The 14524-nt window shown below is 46.1% G+C and overlaps 1 protein-coding gene across 1 annotated transcript in view; it reads left to right on the forward strand.

Annotated features, from left to right (window-relative positions):
- Nucleotides 1-14524, forward strand: part of Adamtsl3 (ADAMTS like 3) — a 226202-nt gene that overhangs the window by 197543 nt on the left and 14135 nt on the right. Inside the window, exons 23-25 of the mRNA XM_005357679.3 lie at nt 310-438; nt 13281-13463; nt 14059-14175. Coding sequence (XP_005357736.1) covers nt 310-438; nt 13281-13463; nt 14059-14175 — 429 coding nt within the window. The remainder of the gene's footprint in view (nt 1-309; nt 439-13280; nt 13464-14058; nt 14176-14524) is intronic.

Consider the following 14524-nt stretch of genomic DNA (forward strand, 5'->3'; position numbering starts at 1 on the left):
CATCCATCCATCCATCCACACATCCATCCATCCACACATCCATCCACCTTCCCACCCACCATCCATACATTCATACATAGATGTATCCATATGTCCTCCCATGTATCCATCCATCCATTCATCCATCCACCTTCCCTCCCATCCACCCATCATCTCTGCACTGAGTACCCCTAGCTGTGCGTGTGCTTGTCTCTATGCACCACAGGAGTTAAAGAGACCAGCACTCTTCCCTGCTTTCAGCAAATCGATGATGCTTGTCAGTGAACAAGAGCTTCAACCTAACATAGTTTCTGCTCCCTTTGAATTAAGAGGCACCTGTCATCTTGTCTGTTGAAAGAAATGTCACCAAACCAGAGCACAGCCGTCTGTCTGTTGTGGTGGGAGGCACTGTGGAGGCTGCCCTTCAGGCCACTGTGACAATCCACTGTCCTGTAAAAGGTAAGTATTATCATTTCCAGTGGGAAGCCATTTGGCCAACAATAGCCAGAAGGTGACCGCTGGCATTTCAGTGTTCCTCCCATCATCCTGATGAACTCACATTCTGATTTCTAGGACTCTCCCACACATCTGATTCTCAGAAGTGAGCTCACACCAGATCCTAAGACTGATACCAGGATTGGGGAAGTAGCTCAGTCAGTAAAGTCTTTGCTCTGCAAACATAAAGCATGCGCACAACAATAAAAAAGAAAGGTGGCCACAGTAGCATGTGCCTGTAACCCCAGATCTGTGGAGTAGGATGCAGAAACAGGTGGGTTCCTAGAGTTTGCTAGCCAGTTAGGTCTTACTAATCAGTGAGAGACCCTGTCTCAAAAGACAAGGTGAAGAGTGATAAAGACAGCACCCAATGTTGACCTCTGACCTGGTCATACATCAGCTCCTACATGCTCATGTCCAAACACACTAGCATGTTCTTATCTATGTGCCTGCCTGCCTATCTATCTATCTATCTATCTATCTATCTATCTATCTATCTATCTATCTATCTATCTATCTATCTATCTCCCTCTGTCTCTCTCTCTCTCTCTCACACACACACACACACACACACACACACACACACACACACACACGAGAGAGGGGGGGAGATTTAAGACCAGATTGCCACTTTGTCCCCGCTGTGGGCTGTGACTGACACACACTGGGATCTTCATCCTGAGAAAGCCAGAGCACTGTGTGCGGGCAGATCTTTAGTAAAGAGAAATTTCAGCTCTGAGGTTGTGTGGTGACTGTGGAGTCTGAGAAAACAGATTTTTTTGGAAATTGTTAGATAGGTCTTCCTGCTGTGCACTGGCCTTGGCAAAGCCAAGCCTAAGACGAGGAACGCCAGTATTGTCTACTCAGACTTAGCCCTGAACCATCCGTGGGTGGGGCTCAGCAGCCTGGGTGTCAGTGGCTTTCCCCACTGTGTTTGCTAATACAAGCTCGACCCCTTTATAAAAGACCATGTATTTGGGGTGCTAGCGATGGACCCTCACCCTCAGGCCTTTCTCGTGGAAGGCACATGTTTCCCCACCAAGTTCTACCCACAGTCCTCCAGACACATTCTTTCTTTAATAGGGGTAAAACGTTCAGCCTCTGCCTGAACAGGGACTATTTTGCCACTCTAAGTCAAGACATTCTTCAGTCTTAATCTGGACTCTGGAGTCCCCAGGATGTATACAGACAATATATTCTCCTCCCTTCCACATTTTACAGGTGTAAAGGGTTGGGCTGTTGTGTGAGTCACTTCCTTAGTGAGACACATAAATAGCAAATTGAGTCTACCAATTCAAAAGGAACTTTCTATAAGCCCTTAATTTACTGTGCATTGACTTAGCTATCTGAACAAGTATATCCCCCGGTTTCCAAGGATTAATAAGCCACCCCAGTATTTGTAGCCATGTTTGAGGTCCTCTAATGGTGACCCATCCAATGGAGTGTGACTTTGACTCTTTCACTGAGGATTTACCTTTCTTAGGGTCTCTATCACTGTGGAGAGATACCATGAGCACAGCAGCTTTTTTTTTATAAAGGAAAACATTGCACTGGGGCTGGCTTACTGTTTCAGAGGTTTAGGCCTTTATCGTCGTGATGAGACATGGTGGTGAGCAGGAGGAGCTAAGAGTTCTACAGCGTGATCCTCAGGCCGCGGCAGGAGACCGTGCTGTGTGCCGCACTGGCCAGACTGGAGCTTATGAGACCTCAAAGCTCACCCCCCACAGTGACACACCTCTTTCAACAAGGCCACACCTGGGATTAGTACTAATCCCTATGGACCAAGCATTCAGACACAAGAATCTACAGGGGCCATAAGTATTCAAACCACCACAGGAATTGTGGGAAAGTGTTCATTCATCCCTTATAATATGGACACCAACCACAGATTAAAAAAAAAATTCAAGTCTAGTGTGAATTTAAATCAATGAGTTTCTTGGTGGTCAGATACAGGATCATAAAATACTCAAGCGGTTACATCACCGAGAAGCCCATCCCTGCATGACTGACCATTCACCGAAGCTACAGCCACGAAGCTCTCTGCAAAACCTGTCGGCCGCTCTACCAAAGAGTCTCCTCTGCTCCAGCAACTGCTTCCTGCTGATGCGACCTTGGGGAGGAGCCTTTGCTTTTTTTTTTTTTTTGCCTTTTGTCCTGTCCAGAGTCTTGTAACTTCAGCTAACTTCCTGGATTGTATTTGCCGACCCTCTCTTCTCTGCCAGAGGTAATGGATCCAGGAGAACCAGTTACAAGATGCAGAGTGACGGCAGGGGCCTCTGAGGCTGCTCAATAGCACCTAAAGATGGTTGTCATGAAAGGGCTGGGGTCCCAGTCACCCAGCTCCCTGCCCCCCTAATGGTCTCCTACTTGCCCTGCTTCCAAAAGCACACCTTTGGCTCCATGCGCCTTGGAAATTTGCTACCCTCCAAGGTATTCACTTTCAACCCCTGGCAGTCCTTGCGCTGTTTGGCCTATGCAGACTTTTGACAGATCTCCCAGGCTCCCAACTGGCTCCACCCACAAATATGTGAATTTTCTGGCAAAAATGGACCTACCATTACAGAACGGTCCAGCGTTCTCTAGCCGAGGCAAGGAGGAAAACAGAACAGAGCTGTTGGGATGCCAAGCCACAGCCTTCTCCAATTTCTGTAGCCCCCCACCTGCAGAGGATTCTGAAAAGTAGATGTGACTTCTATTAAGAGAAACCTCCATTTTTAAGGTTTCTTTTTAAATTTTAACTTCCCGATCGTTTAAAATCAAACGGCGGGGTGGGGTTGGGGTGTCAGCCAAAGGCTTGCCGCCCATTATTTGCTGTCTGAAGTCAGGGACTAGAGGCAGTGGGAACCGTTTTCACAAACAAAGACCTCGGAGAAGACCCTGAAGTTCAGCCCAGGTCTGGTTTCCTATCCAGTCAAGCAAAATATAAACTGATCCCTTCCTGCCCTGTGTGTTATACTGCTGGTGGGTGGGCCTGCCTCTTCTTTCTCCTCTCCTCTTCCTCCTCCTCCTCCTCTCCAGGGAAGCTGAGAGTTGGGAGTATTCACCTATCCCCACCATTCATCTTTTCTAGAAGCAGTCCCTTCGATCTTTAGAGCTTTGTGGGTCCTGGGAGAGTTCAAAGGTACAGTTAACTCACCAAGCGTCTGTGCTGGGTCCCACACTGGCCAGAGCTTCATTCTCTTGCCTCCCTCTGTTACAGAAACTTCTCAGAAAGCCAGAGGACTAAGAGCAGTGTGGTACTGACAGGGGACTGGCAGGAAATGAAAGAGAATGCAGATTCCACGGCAGATTAGAATATATAGGAAAACCCAGGAGCAGGACAAAGAGTCAAAAGGCAAATTGCCAAGTAAATGGTAAAAACCTCTACCTAGAATGATTCTGGTTACAGGTCTAAAATATGAATAAATTGATTCTTCAATTAAGATACAGGAGATACGTTTGATATCTGGGAATGGTGGAAATCCTAGAAGTGCAAATCAGAGTAAAAATTGCATGGGGCTAATCAGAGAATCCGATGACTGTATTGGAACTTCAGCGTTCTATAGTTTTAAAGGTTGAATTTCCTAATATGTGAATAATATTTTGATCAATTTTTCTGTTAACCTTTCAAGACATCTTCAACAAATTTTAAAAAGCTGTGTTTCTTGGAGAAAATATTTGTCGCACGGTATCCACGATATGCACATGATTACTATGCGTCACCTTAAGTACCAAATGTAACAGTAAGGCAGCCATAGGACCAACAGCTGTCAGAACTGATACCCTGAGCTTCGAAGGATTGGCAGTATTTCCAGTCTCATTGGTAATGAGATTAGGATATTGATGATACACCTCTTAGACCTGTTACCTTGAAAAACTTCAAGAGTTTCGCACTACTGACGGTTGGCAAGAATATGGAAAGATAGAGCAGCAGGTGTGGTGGTCAGCCAGAATGTATGATGATCAGGACCAGAGATCCTCTGCGTAAGGTTTGCCCCCTGAGGCCAAGGGACAGTTGTCAGGGTGCCCCCACAGACCATTTGTCATTGTAGGGATGAACACAGAGCATTCCTGCTCTGAGAGGAAGAGACAGTTTGTGGATAGAATGTTGATTCCAGCTACAAGCTTGCTTATTGTTTAAAAATGTCTACGACAGAGCAAAAACAGGTCTAAATAACCCTTCATCTTGGATCATGGGCATGTGAGTGTAACTCACAGTACTCCCAGCCCTGCCTCTGCCTAGCTGTGAGACCTTGAGCCCCTAATGCTGTCTCTCTGGCCATTCGTTTTCTGTTACAGAATGACTCACTGGGGTGGGATGTCCTGAAGGAAATTTTACCCTGGGCCTTAGGTCCCTGGCAGAAATGTGGACCAAAAGGATAACAAAGGAAGGAAAAGTACTCAAGACACCTAGTTGGAACTTGGAACTGGGTGTCACTAGATCTCACCTGACATTGGAAATATCTGAGGAAAGAACCCAGGAGTATGGGGAAAACTCTTTCAGAATAGGTACGTAGAAAGTCCTTCACCAAAACAAGTTTTGCAACAAAATTACTAGTCCATAAAGAACCCAATTTCCTATGTTATGATTTGAAAAATCTGGTTGTAATAAAAAGGAAAGAAACAAATAATGTAAGAATCTGTAGTTCATTGAAGTCAGCATTTGATATATTTGGGAAGGAGTCTTTCATTTCTGTGAAAGCCGCTGTTTCAAACAAAATAACGTCCCAGAGGGGAATCCGTCAGCAGGGAAGGGGAGATTTGAACAGCCCTTGGGAGAAGTGTGTCATGCCTTGGTTGTGTCTCGTGTCCTCCGAATGCACAACTCCTCTGTGTGGACAGATGTCTAGATGTCCACAGGTAGTAAGGCTGTATTGAATAGCTTGGTTCTGACCCCATCCTGCCTCAAAAAATGGATGAAGACAAAATATGGGGGAAAAAAGTTCTCTTGAGGAGTAGTAAGATGTGGTTGAGATTTTTTTTAATGCAAAATTAAATATGAAAGGGTCTTAGTAGCCTGTGGGTGAAACTCTTCCTCTTTACGAAGCAGACTTGTTAGTTTTATGAAACAGGACTACAACATACAATGCATTTATTTAAAAGTTCTATCTTCTTGATAAGTTCTTTTTTATTGATATGCAATGGTCTTCATGTCTTTTAGTCTGTGTTTAGATTCTGCTTTACTAGGTATCAGAATAGCTAGCTATTCCAGGCTCACTGGGGCTTGCATTTACTTGATAAGTTGACTTTGAGCTGTGAGATGTTTCTTAGAAGTAACAGATAATTGGGGCTAGGGTTTTCTTTTTTAATTTTTTTTTGAGCTATACATTTTTCTCCATTCCTCTTCCATCCTCTTCCCTCCCCTTCAATCTTATCCCATGCTCCTCATACTCCCAGTTTACCCAGGAGATCTTGTCTTTTTCTAATTCCATATAGATTAGATCTATGTATGGGTGATTCGGAAAAGTCTTTAAGTCACAGATTGCTTTGATAAAATGGGGGGGGGGAGGCAAAAAGAAATAATCATCTTTACCAAAATACATTTACCTACAAATATTTACATGTAGTTTTCAGAAGACTTAAAAATAAAATTTCAGGATCACCTGTTTAATCCCTATTTTATGAACTGAACATATTGGTTCTTTCGACCATATCTTAAGAAAAATTTATTTTTCTCCATTTATAAATTTGAAATATACAGTATCATCTGCATTTTGTTGTCAGTTTAAAAAACCATTTACAATCCTTGAAATATCTAAACATTTAGAGTCAAATAAAGTCTAAAATGACCTCTGCTCAATAAACCCCCTCCCCCTCTTTTTGTTTGTTTTGCATATGATCCAGAATCCCCCTGTAGAGCGTGGCATACGCCCTCTGGATAAGCATCCATTTTTAATGCACTTCTAAAGAGTGGGTGATAGCAGTTTGTCCGCCTTCAGTCCAGTGTTAGGTGAATACGTCACCAGAATTGCTGTTCATGAGGTTGAGCCTTGGGGACGCCCACTGTTCTCACCATCTGGGCTCCTGTGTAGGATTCTTCTCCCCATTCTCGACATCCAGAATCGGGGGCTTTTGTGATGTATGGAATTCCACATGCACAATGCCAAGTGTACAATGCTGCGTGCACCACACGGGCTCATATCACCGTGTCTGGTGTGCACAAGCCCTTGCTTCTAACTCTTCAAGAAGCAACTGGAGGGCTCTGGCTTGTGACAATATGTGGCATAATTGCCATGGACACTTTGTGGTCTGTACATGAGACCCTGGAGAATAGTATCCAGCAGCTCACAGACTATGATTGACAGGAAGAACTGCCCAGTCCTGATGAAGCGTAATCCCAGTGTCCTGAGAGATCGGGGATAACCACAGCATGAAGAGAGTGGTGATATCCTCCATGACACAAGGAGATTTTTAGGAGACTTTAGCTTAGCGAAAGACCTTTAATTGCAGAGTTGGGGAGTATATGGCACGATCCAAAAGGTTTCTAAAGCCTCGGAACACATTGCTGGGGTTACTGACTATGCCCGTCTGCGGGCGTCATTTCTAGAAAAGGAAGTGTACGTCAACAGTTATTTAAATGTTCTGCAAACGACAAGCGCCATCGCTTTGTGTCTGGAGTTCTGGATGCAGCCTCAGTAGCGGTCAGGCCCTTCAGTGCCAGAGTGGACAAAAGAACATGCAGTTAGCTCTAAAGGAGGCCGTTCCTCGTCCTCTGCTGCAGCCTAGCTCCCCCACATCTTCCTGCTAGTCACTTTAAAGTCTTCTCTCCGACACCAACACTGTGCTTCCTGCTTATCGTCACAGATATTTGTGGCAACTCCTTTCGTTGCTGCCCACACTGTGGTCAGTAAACCTCTTACTTTATACATCTACAGCATCATTTCTTCGTGACTTCCTGGGATGGGGAGAGGCCCTAGGAGTTTATGCAGCGCACACCGCCTGTCTGCGCTCTATGTGCTACGATACAGTTTGCAAGCTTTGGGCAAGGGGCTGGAGGTTGAAACATACAGAGTCACAGAGACAGAGACACAGACCTCTAGTCACTGGTAAGAAGCCCCTTATTCATTAGCACCATGGAGGCTTATATACCCAACAGTCAGGTGGGCCAACAGGTGAAAACTTTATCCTCTGATCCTCAAGGCAAGGCAACACATGTGTGAAGCAGAGCTGGTAAACACCTTTGACACAGCCTTTAGTAACTCAAATCACAAGGAAAGTCAAGATCTCTAGCAGGGAAGAGCAGCTGGAGGCCAGGACTCCAAATGGTCCCAAAAAGTTTAAGCCTTCATTTCTTCTAGAAGAGGGCACAAAAGAGCTCACGGAATGTTGTGAAATAGCTGAAAGAAAGACAAACAGAAGCATAGCATTCAGGGATGCTATATATTTACGTCAAGGGCTGGCATCTTAGAATGGCGTGCATGCGCCAAGGATTTATGGTGTGGAGTATTTCATGGGCCTTTCAAGGGTGGAGGAAATTTGTTTTTAAACGCTGACTCCTTTAAAGATACCCTTGAGGGGCAGGCTCTTTACCGTGCGTGCTTCACAGGCTCAGCAGAGCTGGCCTTTTCCTACAGCATTCACCTTCCAAAAGCTGTCCCAGCGCTGTGGAAACAGACTGCCGGATATTTCAGAGCTGCGAGTCTTGTGGGAACGGCCTGTCTGTGAGGTTAGATAAATAAGCTGAAGTCACTTCTGACATGTTGGAGCTGTCTGCACAGAGTTCGCACTCGTAGTTTTGAGAGCCTGCTAAAGGCAGTGGTGTGAAGAATCCTGTCTGCAATCCTCTGGTCTCTTCGGGCCTTCGGAAGCATTTGCAAGGGTCAGGATGTTTCTAGGTGTGAAGTCCCCGAGTTGGCTTCTTAGCAAGAGGGCTTTTGTCTCCCATGCACATCTACAGCCTCGCTGCACATCGTATCCTGTGTCGTGTTCCTACCCGCTGTAGACTTTCCCTGGCTGCAGGTTCAGCGCCACACCCTTAGCGTACAGAGGCTTGGGTCCAAGTGTGCTTGTTTCTAGGCTACGCCAGTTCCCGAGTCTGAGCATTATAGAATCTTCTGAACCCACTTTCTGACTGGCCTGGACCCACTTTGTTTTTGACTACTGTGCTAAGCTGTCCAGGCGCACCTGCGCTCCACCAATCAGAAGCAGGACAGGAACCGTGGACTACTTTCCACTAGCAGTATTGAATACCACTAATGCTTTTGTCATTACTGACAGTTTGAAAATGGACGTTGAAGATCTGGGAATGGGGCAAAAATGTTCCATCCCCTGGCTGTCCCTGTTCCCCCCTCTACTCTTGTCCCTTCCAATAGTTTGGATTACAATAGGTATTCTAAATTTCTCTCTCTCTCTCTCTCTCTCTCTCTCTCTCTCTCTCTCTCTCTCTCTCTCCTATAAAAACAGTGCCTAAACCTTACAAGATGCTCCAAAGGAAAAGATGTTTATCCTCCTTAGAAAGCCAGGGTTATTAATATAGGGCCCCAGAAGATTTTCCTGGCCTTTCATTTACACATATATTTAGGCTGCTTTAACAAGTCTACGTGGGTAAGCCACTACTCCAGGACAACCTAGGTCAGGGAATCTGGATGGTTTTCCCAGGGACTTTGTGCTAAATCAGAGGCTGTCGGCTGGAGGCACATCAAATTGCTGAAAGAAAAGCTGTCTAGGAGTAATCTCACCTTGGCTTGCCCTCTTGAGAGTCAGTGTTCCACACCCCAGCGATGTCACAATCCAGCGGGGAACAGCACTGATAGTGTGGATTCCTTGGAAACGGTTCTTAACTACTCAAGGACTGGTAATCTAGCCTGCTCATTAGGATCGTGGGCTGGGCTTCAGTGCGTGAATTTGGGGGAGAAGCAGACATTCCCTTGACAGCACTTGCCACTCAAGTTATTACATGGCGTTACTCTGAAAATGACAACAGAAATGTAAATATCGGGAAAGATAAAATTATAACCCTTTGCAAATGATATAATTGTTTACCTTGGAAAATAAAGTGCAGTCTCTTTAGCACCTCTTCCATTTTAAAGATTTGGTTTTGTTTTCTTATGCGAATGTATCTGTGCATGTCTGCTTATGTGCAAAGGCGCCCTCAGAAGCCAGGAGAGGAGGGGTACTGGGGGTAATTGTTACTTTTTTTAATTGAACACCTACCAAAATTAAGTCATCTATTAGAGTGATGGAAACAAGATAAATAAGGCTCATAACTTCCTCTAAGTCGATAGCAATCAATAACTACTATACATAGTCTATATGTATTACATATGTGTATTCACATATACATATGATCTTGTTTGATACCACAACCAAACCTTCCAACAACTATAAGCTGCTGCAGAGGGAATTTATTGAGAAATGCATTAGAGCTACCTACATTCTGGTTAAGAGATGTTCTGAATCTAATGACATGGCTCTGAATCTCATTTTCTGTGTTTAATAGCTGTGACCTTAGGAAAGCTCGACTTTTCTAAAAATACCTATGTCCGTGTCATTTGCGTGATCCGGCTGTTTGGGGTCAGCCTAGCTTTCTCAGCACCATTTGATGTCTGTCAGTGTGTTCCTTTTATACGGCAGCTGTAGCAAAAGACTACAAACTTCCAGGCTGAAGACAGCACTAGTTGATTATAATACAGATCAATAGGTCCGTCAGTGGAGTGTGGCTGAGCTGACTCTATCTGGAGGATCAAAGGTCAGGTGAAGGTGTTGTTGAGGGTGAATCCCTGTCTGGGGGCTCTGGGATTTCATCCCCTTCCTGTTGTTGGCAGAATTCAGCTCCTCATTGCAGAACTCAAGGGCCCACTTACTTGTTAGCGTCAGCTGGAGGAGACTCCCTGATCTTCCAGACTACCTGTGTTTCTTGGCTCACGGAGCCTTTCTTTCACACTCATCGGGGGAAGATGGTGCCCCTCATCATGTCCTTAGGCCTTGTCACCCCTCCTCTGTTCTGGTTTTCAGTTCTAAGCACCTCGCTGCTTTTCTGGTCTGCAGGACTCACTGCACAGGATTGGTCTATCTGGATAAGCATCCTCTTTTAAGGCCATCTGACTTGAAAACTTAATCAAATCTGCAAAACCCCATCACACCGGTGCTTATGTTACAATCCTGGGATGCGGACTGTGACATAAGGGGTCCAATCAGAGGATGAGGATCTTGAGGCAACACCTTTGGAAATCCTGCCATCACACACAGACGGCACAAAGACACAGGATTAAAGATGAAACCCCAGGGAGCCACCAACTCGGACGCGGGTTTTAAGGCCCTCAAATATCGCATCTAAACACGATAACATTCCTGTTCTCATTTGGCATTCCTTCTGCACTTGAGGCTGCTGGAATCCAGCGTGAGGTCCAAAGTTAACAAAATACCAGACGAGAAGGAGAGCAGGGCCAGCACCGCCCTCCCACCCCAGGCAGCAACTTCTCCAGTCTGTGCCTACTTCTTTGAGCATCAATCGCATCTTTTCTCAGAAAATATATTCTTTTCTTGTATCAATACATCCTGGCCGCGTTTTCCCCTCCCACCACTCCTCCGAAGTCCCCCACACCTACCCTCATCCCCAAGATCTCCCCCTCCAGTTGTCCAGTTTCCCTTCAGAAAAAAGCGGATCTCCAAGAGACAACAGCCAAGCATGACAAGACAAGATACAGTCAGACAAGGCAAAAAGCCAACACTTGGTAGCCAGACAAGGTAACCCAAGAGGAGTCCCAACTGATGGTAAAGGAATTAGAGATACACCCGCTCCCACTGTTAGGAGTGCCCACGGAACACCAAGATAATAGCCATAACGTATATGCAGAGGGCCTGCTGCAGACTCCTTGATGCCGCTTGAGCCCTTGTGAGCTATATGTGTCCTGATTAGTTGATTCAGTGGGTGGTGTTCTCCATCTCCTCTGATTCCTGTCATCTTTCCGTCCCCTATCTCTAGGGGGAGGGACCCCATGGAGACTTCCAGTTTATACTCTCTCTTCACTTAATATCTGACTATGGATCTTTGCATTTGCTGCCAGAGGAAGCCTCTCTGGTGGTAACTGGACAAGGCACAGATCTATGAGTATAACATCATTGAAAACCATTTCAGTGTGTGTGTGTGTGTGTGTGTGTGTGTGTGTGTGTGTGTGTGTGTTTCTTTTTGGCCAGTAGTGTTTGGTTCTACCCTAGGTCACTGGACTATCCAGTCTCTGGTTCCTGGACATCCAGGCAGTGTAGGGCATGGGCTCCCACTTGTAATATGGGCCTCAGGTTAAACCAGACGTTGCTTGGCCAATCCCACAAGTTCAAGGCCACTATTTCCCCACCACATCTTGCAGGCAGAACAGATTATTGGGTAAGGGTTCTGTGGCGGGTATCGTTTTCTCTTTTGGAAGCCTGCCAGTACCTCCCCATGCCAAAGAGACTAGAATGGAAGGGTGCAGGTTCATTGTAGGCACCAGCTCAACCTCTTTATGTTCAGTGAGCAGTATGGATGCTGTCCTTGGCAGTGGAACCCTGCTGTCAGTTTTTGGGAGCAGCCCTCTGTCCTAGCAACATCCTGGGATCGCCACAGGAACCCCTTGGCCAACAACTCAACCAAATTCAGCGCAATCCCATCACCGGCAACCTTGCCTGGCTGCAAACAATGGCCAGTTCAGACTCCATGGCCTTGGGCCCTGCGATGGTGGCGCACGCCTTTAATCCCAGCACTCGGGAGGCAGAGCCAGGTGGATCTCTGTGAGTTCGAGACCAGCCTGGTCTACAGAGCTAGTTCCAGGACAGGCTCCAAAGCCACAGAGAAACCCTGCCTCGAAAAAGCAAAAAAAAAAAGACTCCATGGCCTCCGTTACTAGCAATCCTCACTAGGGCCACCCTCATGGATTCCAGGAAGTTTCCACTGCATGAGGTCTCCACCCTCCCCACACCTACATGTATGGCCTCTAATTCCAGCTGTCTCTTCCTGCTCTCTTTCTTAAAAAAAAGCAAAGCAAAACTCTTGGGTCTGGTGCAATGCTTCACTCCAAGTATCAATCTGTAATTTCTGTGTGTACATACGACATTTCTAAGTCAATCAGGTGTTTCTGAAGACACACAGCAGATTTCTTAAGAGACTTGAATGGTAGAGTGGATGGAACAAGCAGTGCCGGACTCCTAAGGCTTAGCAGAGTCCTGGGCTATAAGATGGAGCACAGAGTGACCACCTCCTAGGAGGGAGGAGTGACTGAGAATTTGAAAGAGCCACCAGGCTCTTGAACCATGCCTCCTCCCTGCTACAAGGCACTTTGGGTATGCCATTATAGTAGTGGTGAGATGATTTCTGCAGAAAGCCATTCCGTGTTCTCCCCCTTCGGAGCACTTTAGGAGGAGAGAGATCCCTCAAACCAGCTGCCTTGTTCAGTCCCAGGCACCGTTGAGGCACCCTTCACTTTTAAGCATCAAGGGAAATTGCTCTGAGTTTCAATAGCCCAGCAAAAATGCGAATACTTATCAAGATGTGGTTGAAGCAATGTCTTCAGGTCTTCCGTCATCCTCTGTGCCACCATCTCCTCTGCAGACCACTTCCCCACCGATTTGCCCAACTTAAAATCCCTTCCGTTCCCAGAGTGAGGCAATTTCACTGGCTCCTGCCCCATAGCATCATACATAAACTGACCAAGTGCCCCATGGACCAAAGAAAGCCTTTGCTGCCCCACGGTTTCTCATGTATATGCCATACAAATGCAATCAGCCCTTTCCGATTAGCTATGCCTTCCCCAGCTCCTGACGTGTGCTCCAAACACTAAATGGTATTTGTCTCATCGTTCTGTAGCCCTGTTCCTAAAGGAGTTGCCTTTGTCATATTTGTTTTTGTTCCCAAGGTGTCCCTCAGCCTCATGTCACTTGGTTGAAGAGAGGAGGATCTCTGAGTGATAATGTTTCCTTGCTTTTCAATGGATCCCTGTTGTTGCAGAGTGTTTCCCTTGAGAACGAAGGAGCCTACCTTTGCACAGCCACCAATGCTCTTGGGAAAGCCGTGTCAACCTCTGTGCTCCACCTGCTGGGTGAGTGTCCCATTTTTGTTGTTCCTGGTGTGCCCTTCATATGTAGAACGCAGGGCCAAGACGCGTGGACAAAGTGTGAATGACACGGGTGTTTCACGGTTCTCACCCCTGCCACCACTGCCTACTTCTAACAAGTCCCTTCTAACACCCTGTCACACCAGTCCTCAGAAGGTGGTGACCATGAAACTGCTCTTCTTCTCAGGCAGCATGCCTTTTTCTGCCCACAATTAAGACTTTACATGTCCTGCTTCTATGACTGATTAACTCTCAACCCTGATCGTATGTGGGTGCTGGACTGAGGACTGTTTTAGTCAAGATGATTTCTGGTCCTGTGAAATGTGTGCATGCGCGCGTGCACACACACACACAGACACACACAGGCACACTTGGATAGGCAGATTTGGACACACACCCATAAAGGCACACGCGCATGCACACACCCACCTACTTCCAGACCTGTGTGAGCCAAAGCATCCAAGCACACGCAGCGTTCTGTTAGAAAAAGTTCTCTTCCCAGCTGTCTTCAAGAACACTCAGCCGAATGGGAAGTTGATGGCTTTCGCTTGGTAAGACGTGTTACACATTGTTTCCTCAGAACGAAGAGGACTGGGCAGTAAGACTGTATTTCCTAAGGCTCAGAAAAAGCGTGTTCTGCAGGCATCCAATGGCAGAGCAAACAGCGACAACTCAGCTGGAGAGCCCCTGCCTCAAGGTTTGGAAATTTGACTGTTTGCCGGCTTTCCTTTGTGGGGCGTGTATTTTTTGCTGGGTGACTCTGTGATTTTCTCTTTGCAGTCTGTTTTCTGATCGTTTACTCAAGCTTTTTCCTTGCTCCTCAGCTTTTGCTAGTTCAACCTATTCCTTTCCCAGTGGAACAGGTTTTGCAGTGAGGCAGCTCACAGAGCTCAAATCATTAATACCCGTCATTATTTGTGATGATGGCGATATTGATTTTCCAGCTTCCAAACTATCATTGCCTGAATAAATACCAATAGAAGGAAGTTCTCCATGAGTGGTGGGATCAGTTCTTTCATTTTCTTTTTTTTTTTTTTTTTTTTTTT

This window comes from Microtus ochrogaster, chromosome 22 (assembly GCF_000317375.1).
Source record: "Microtus ochrogaster isolate Prairie Vole_2 chromosome 22, MicOch1.0, whole genome shotgun sequence".
Taxonomy (NCBI): domain Eukaryota; kingdom Metazoa; phylum Chordata; class Mammalia; order Rodentia; family Cricetidae; genus Microtus; species Microtus ochrogaster.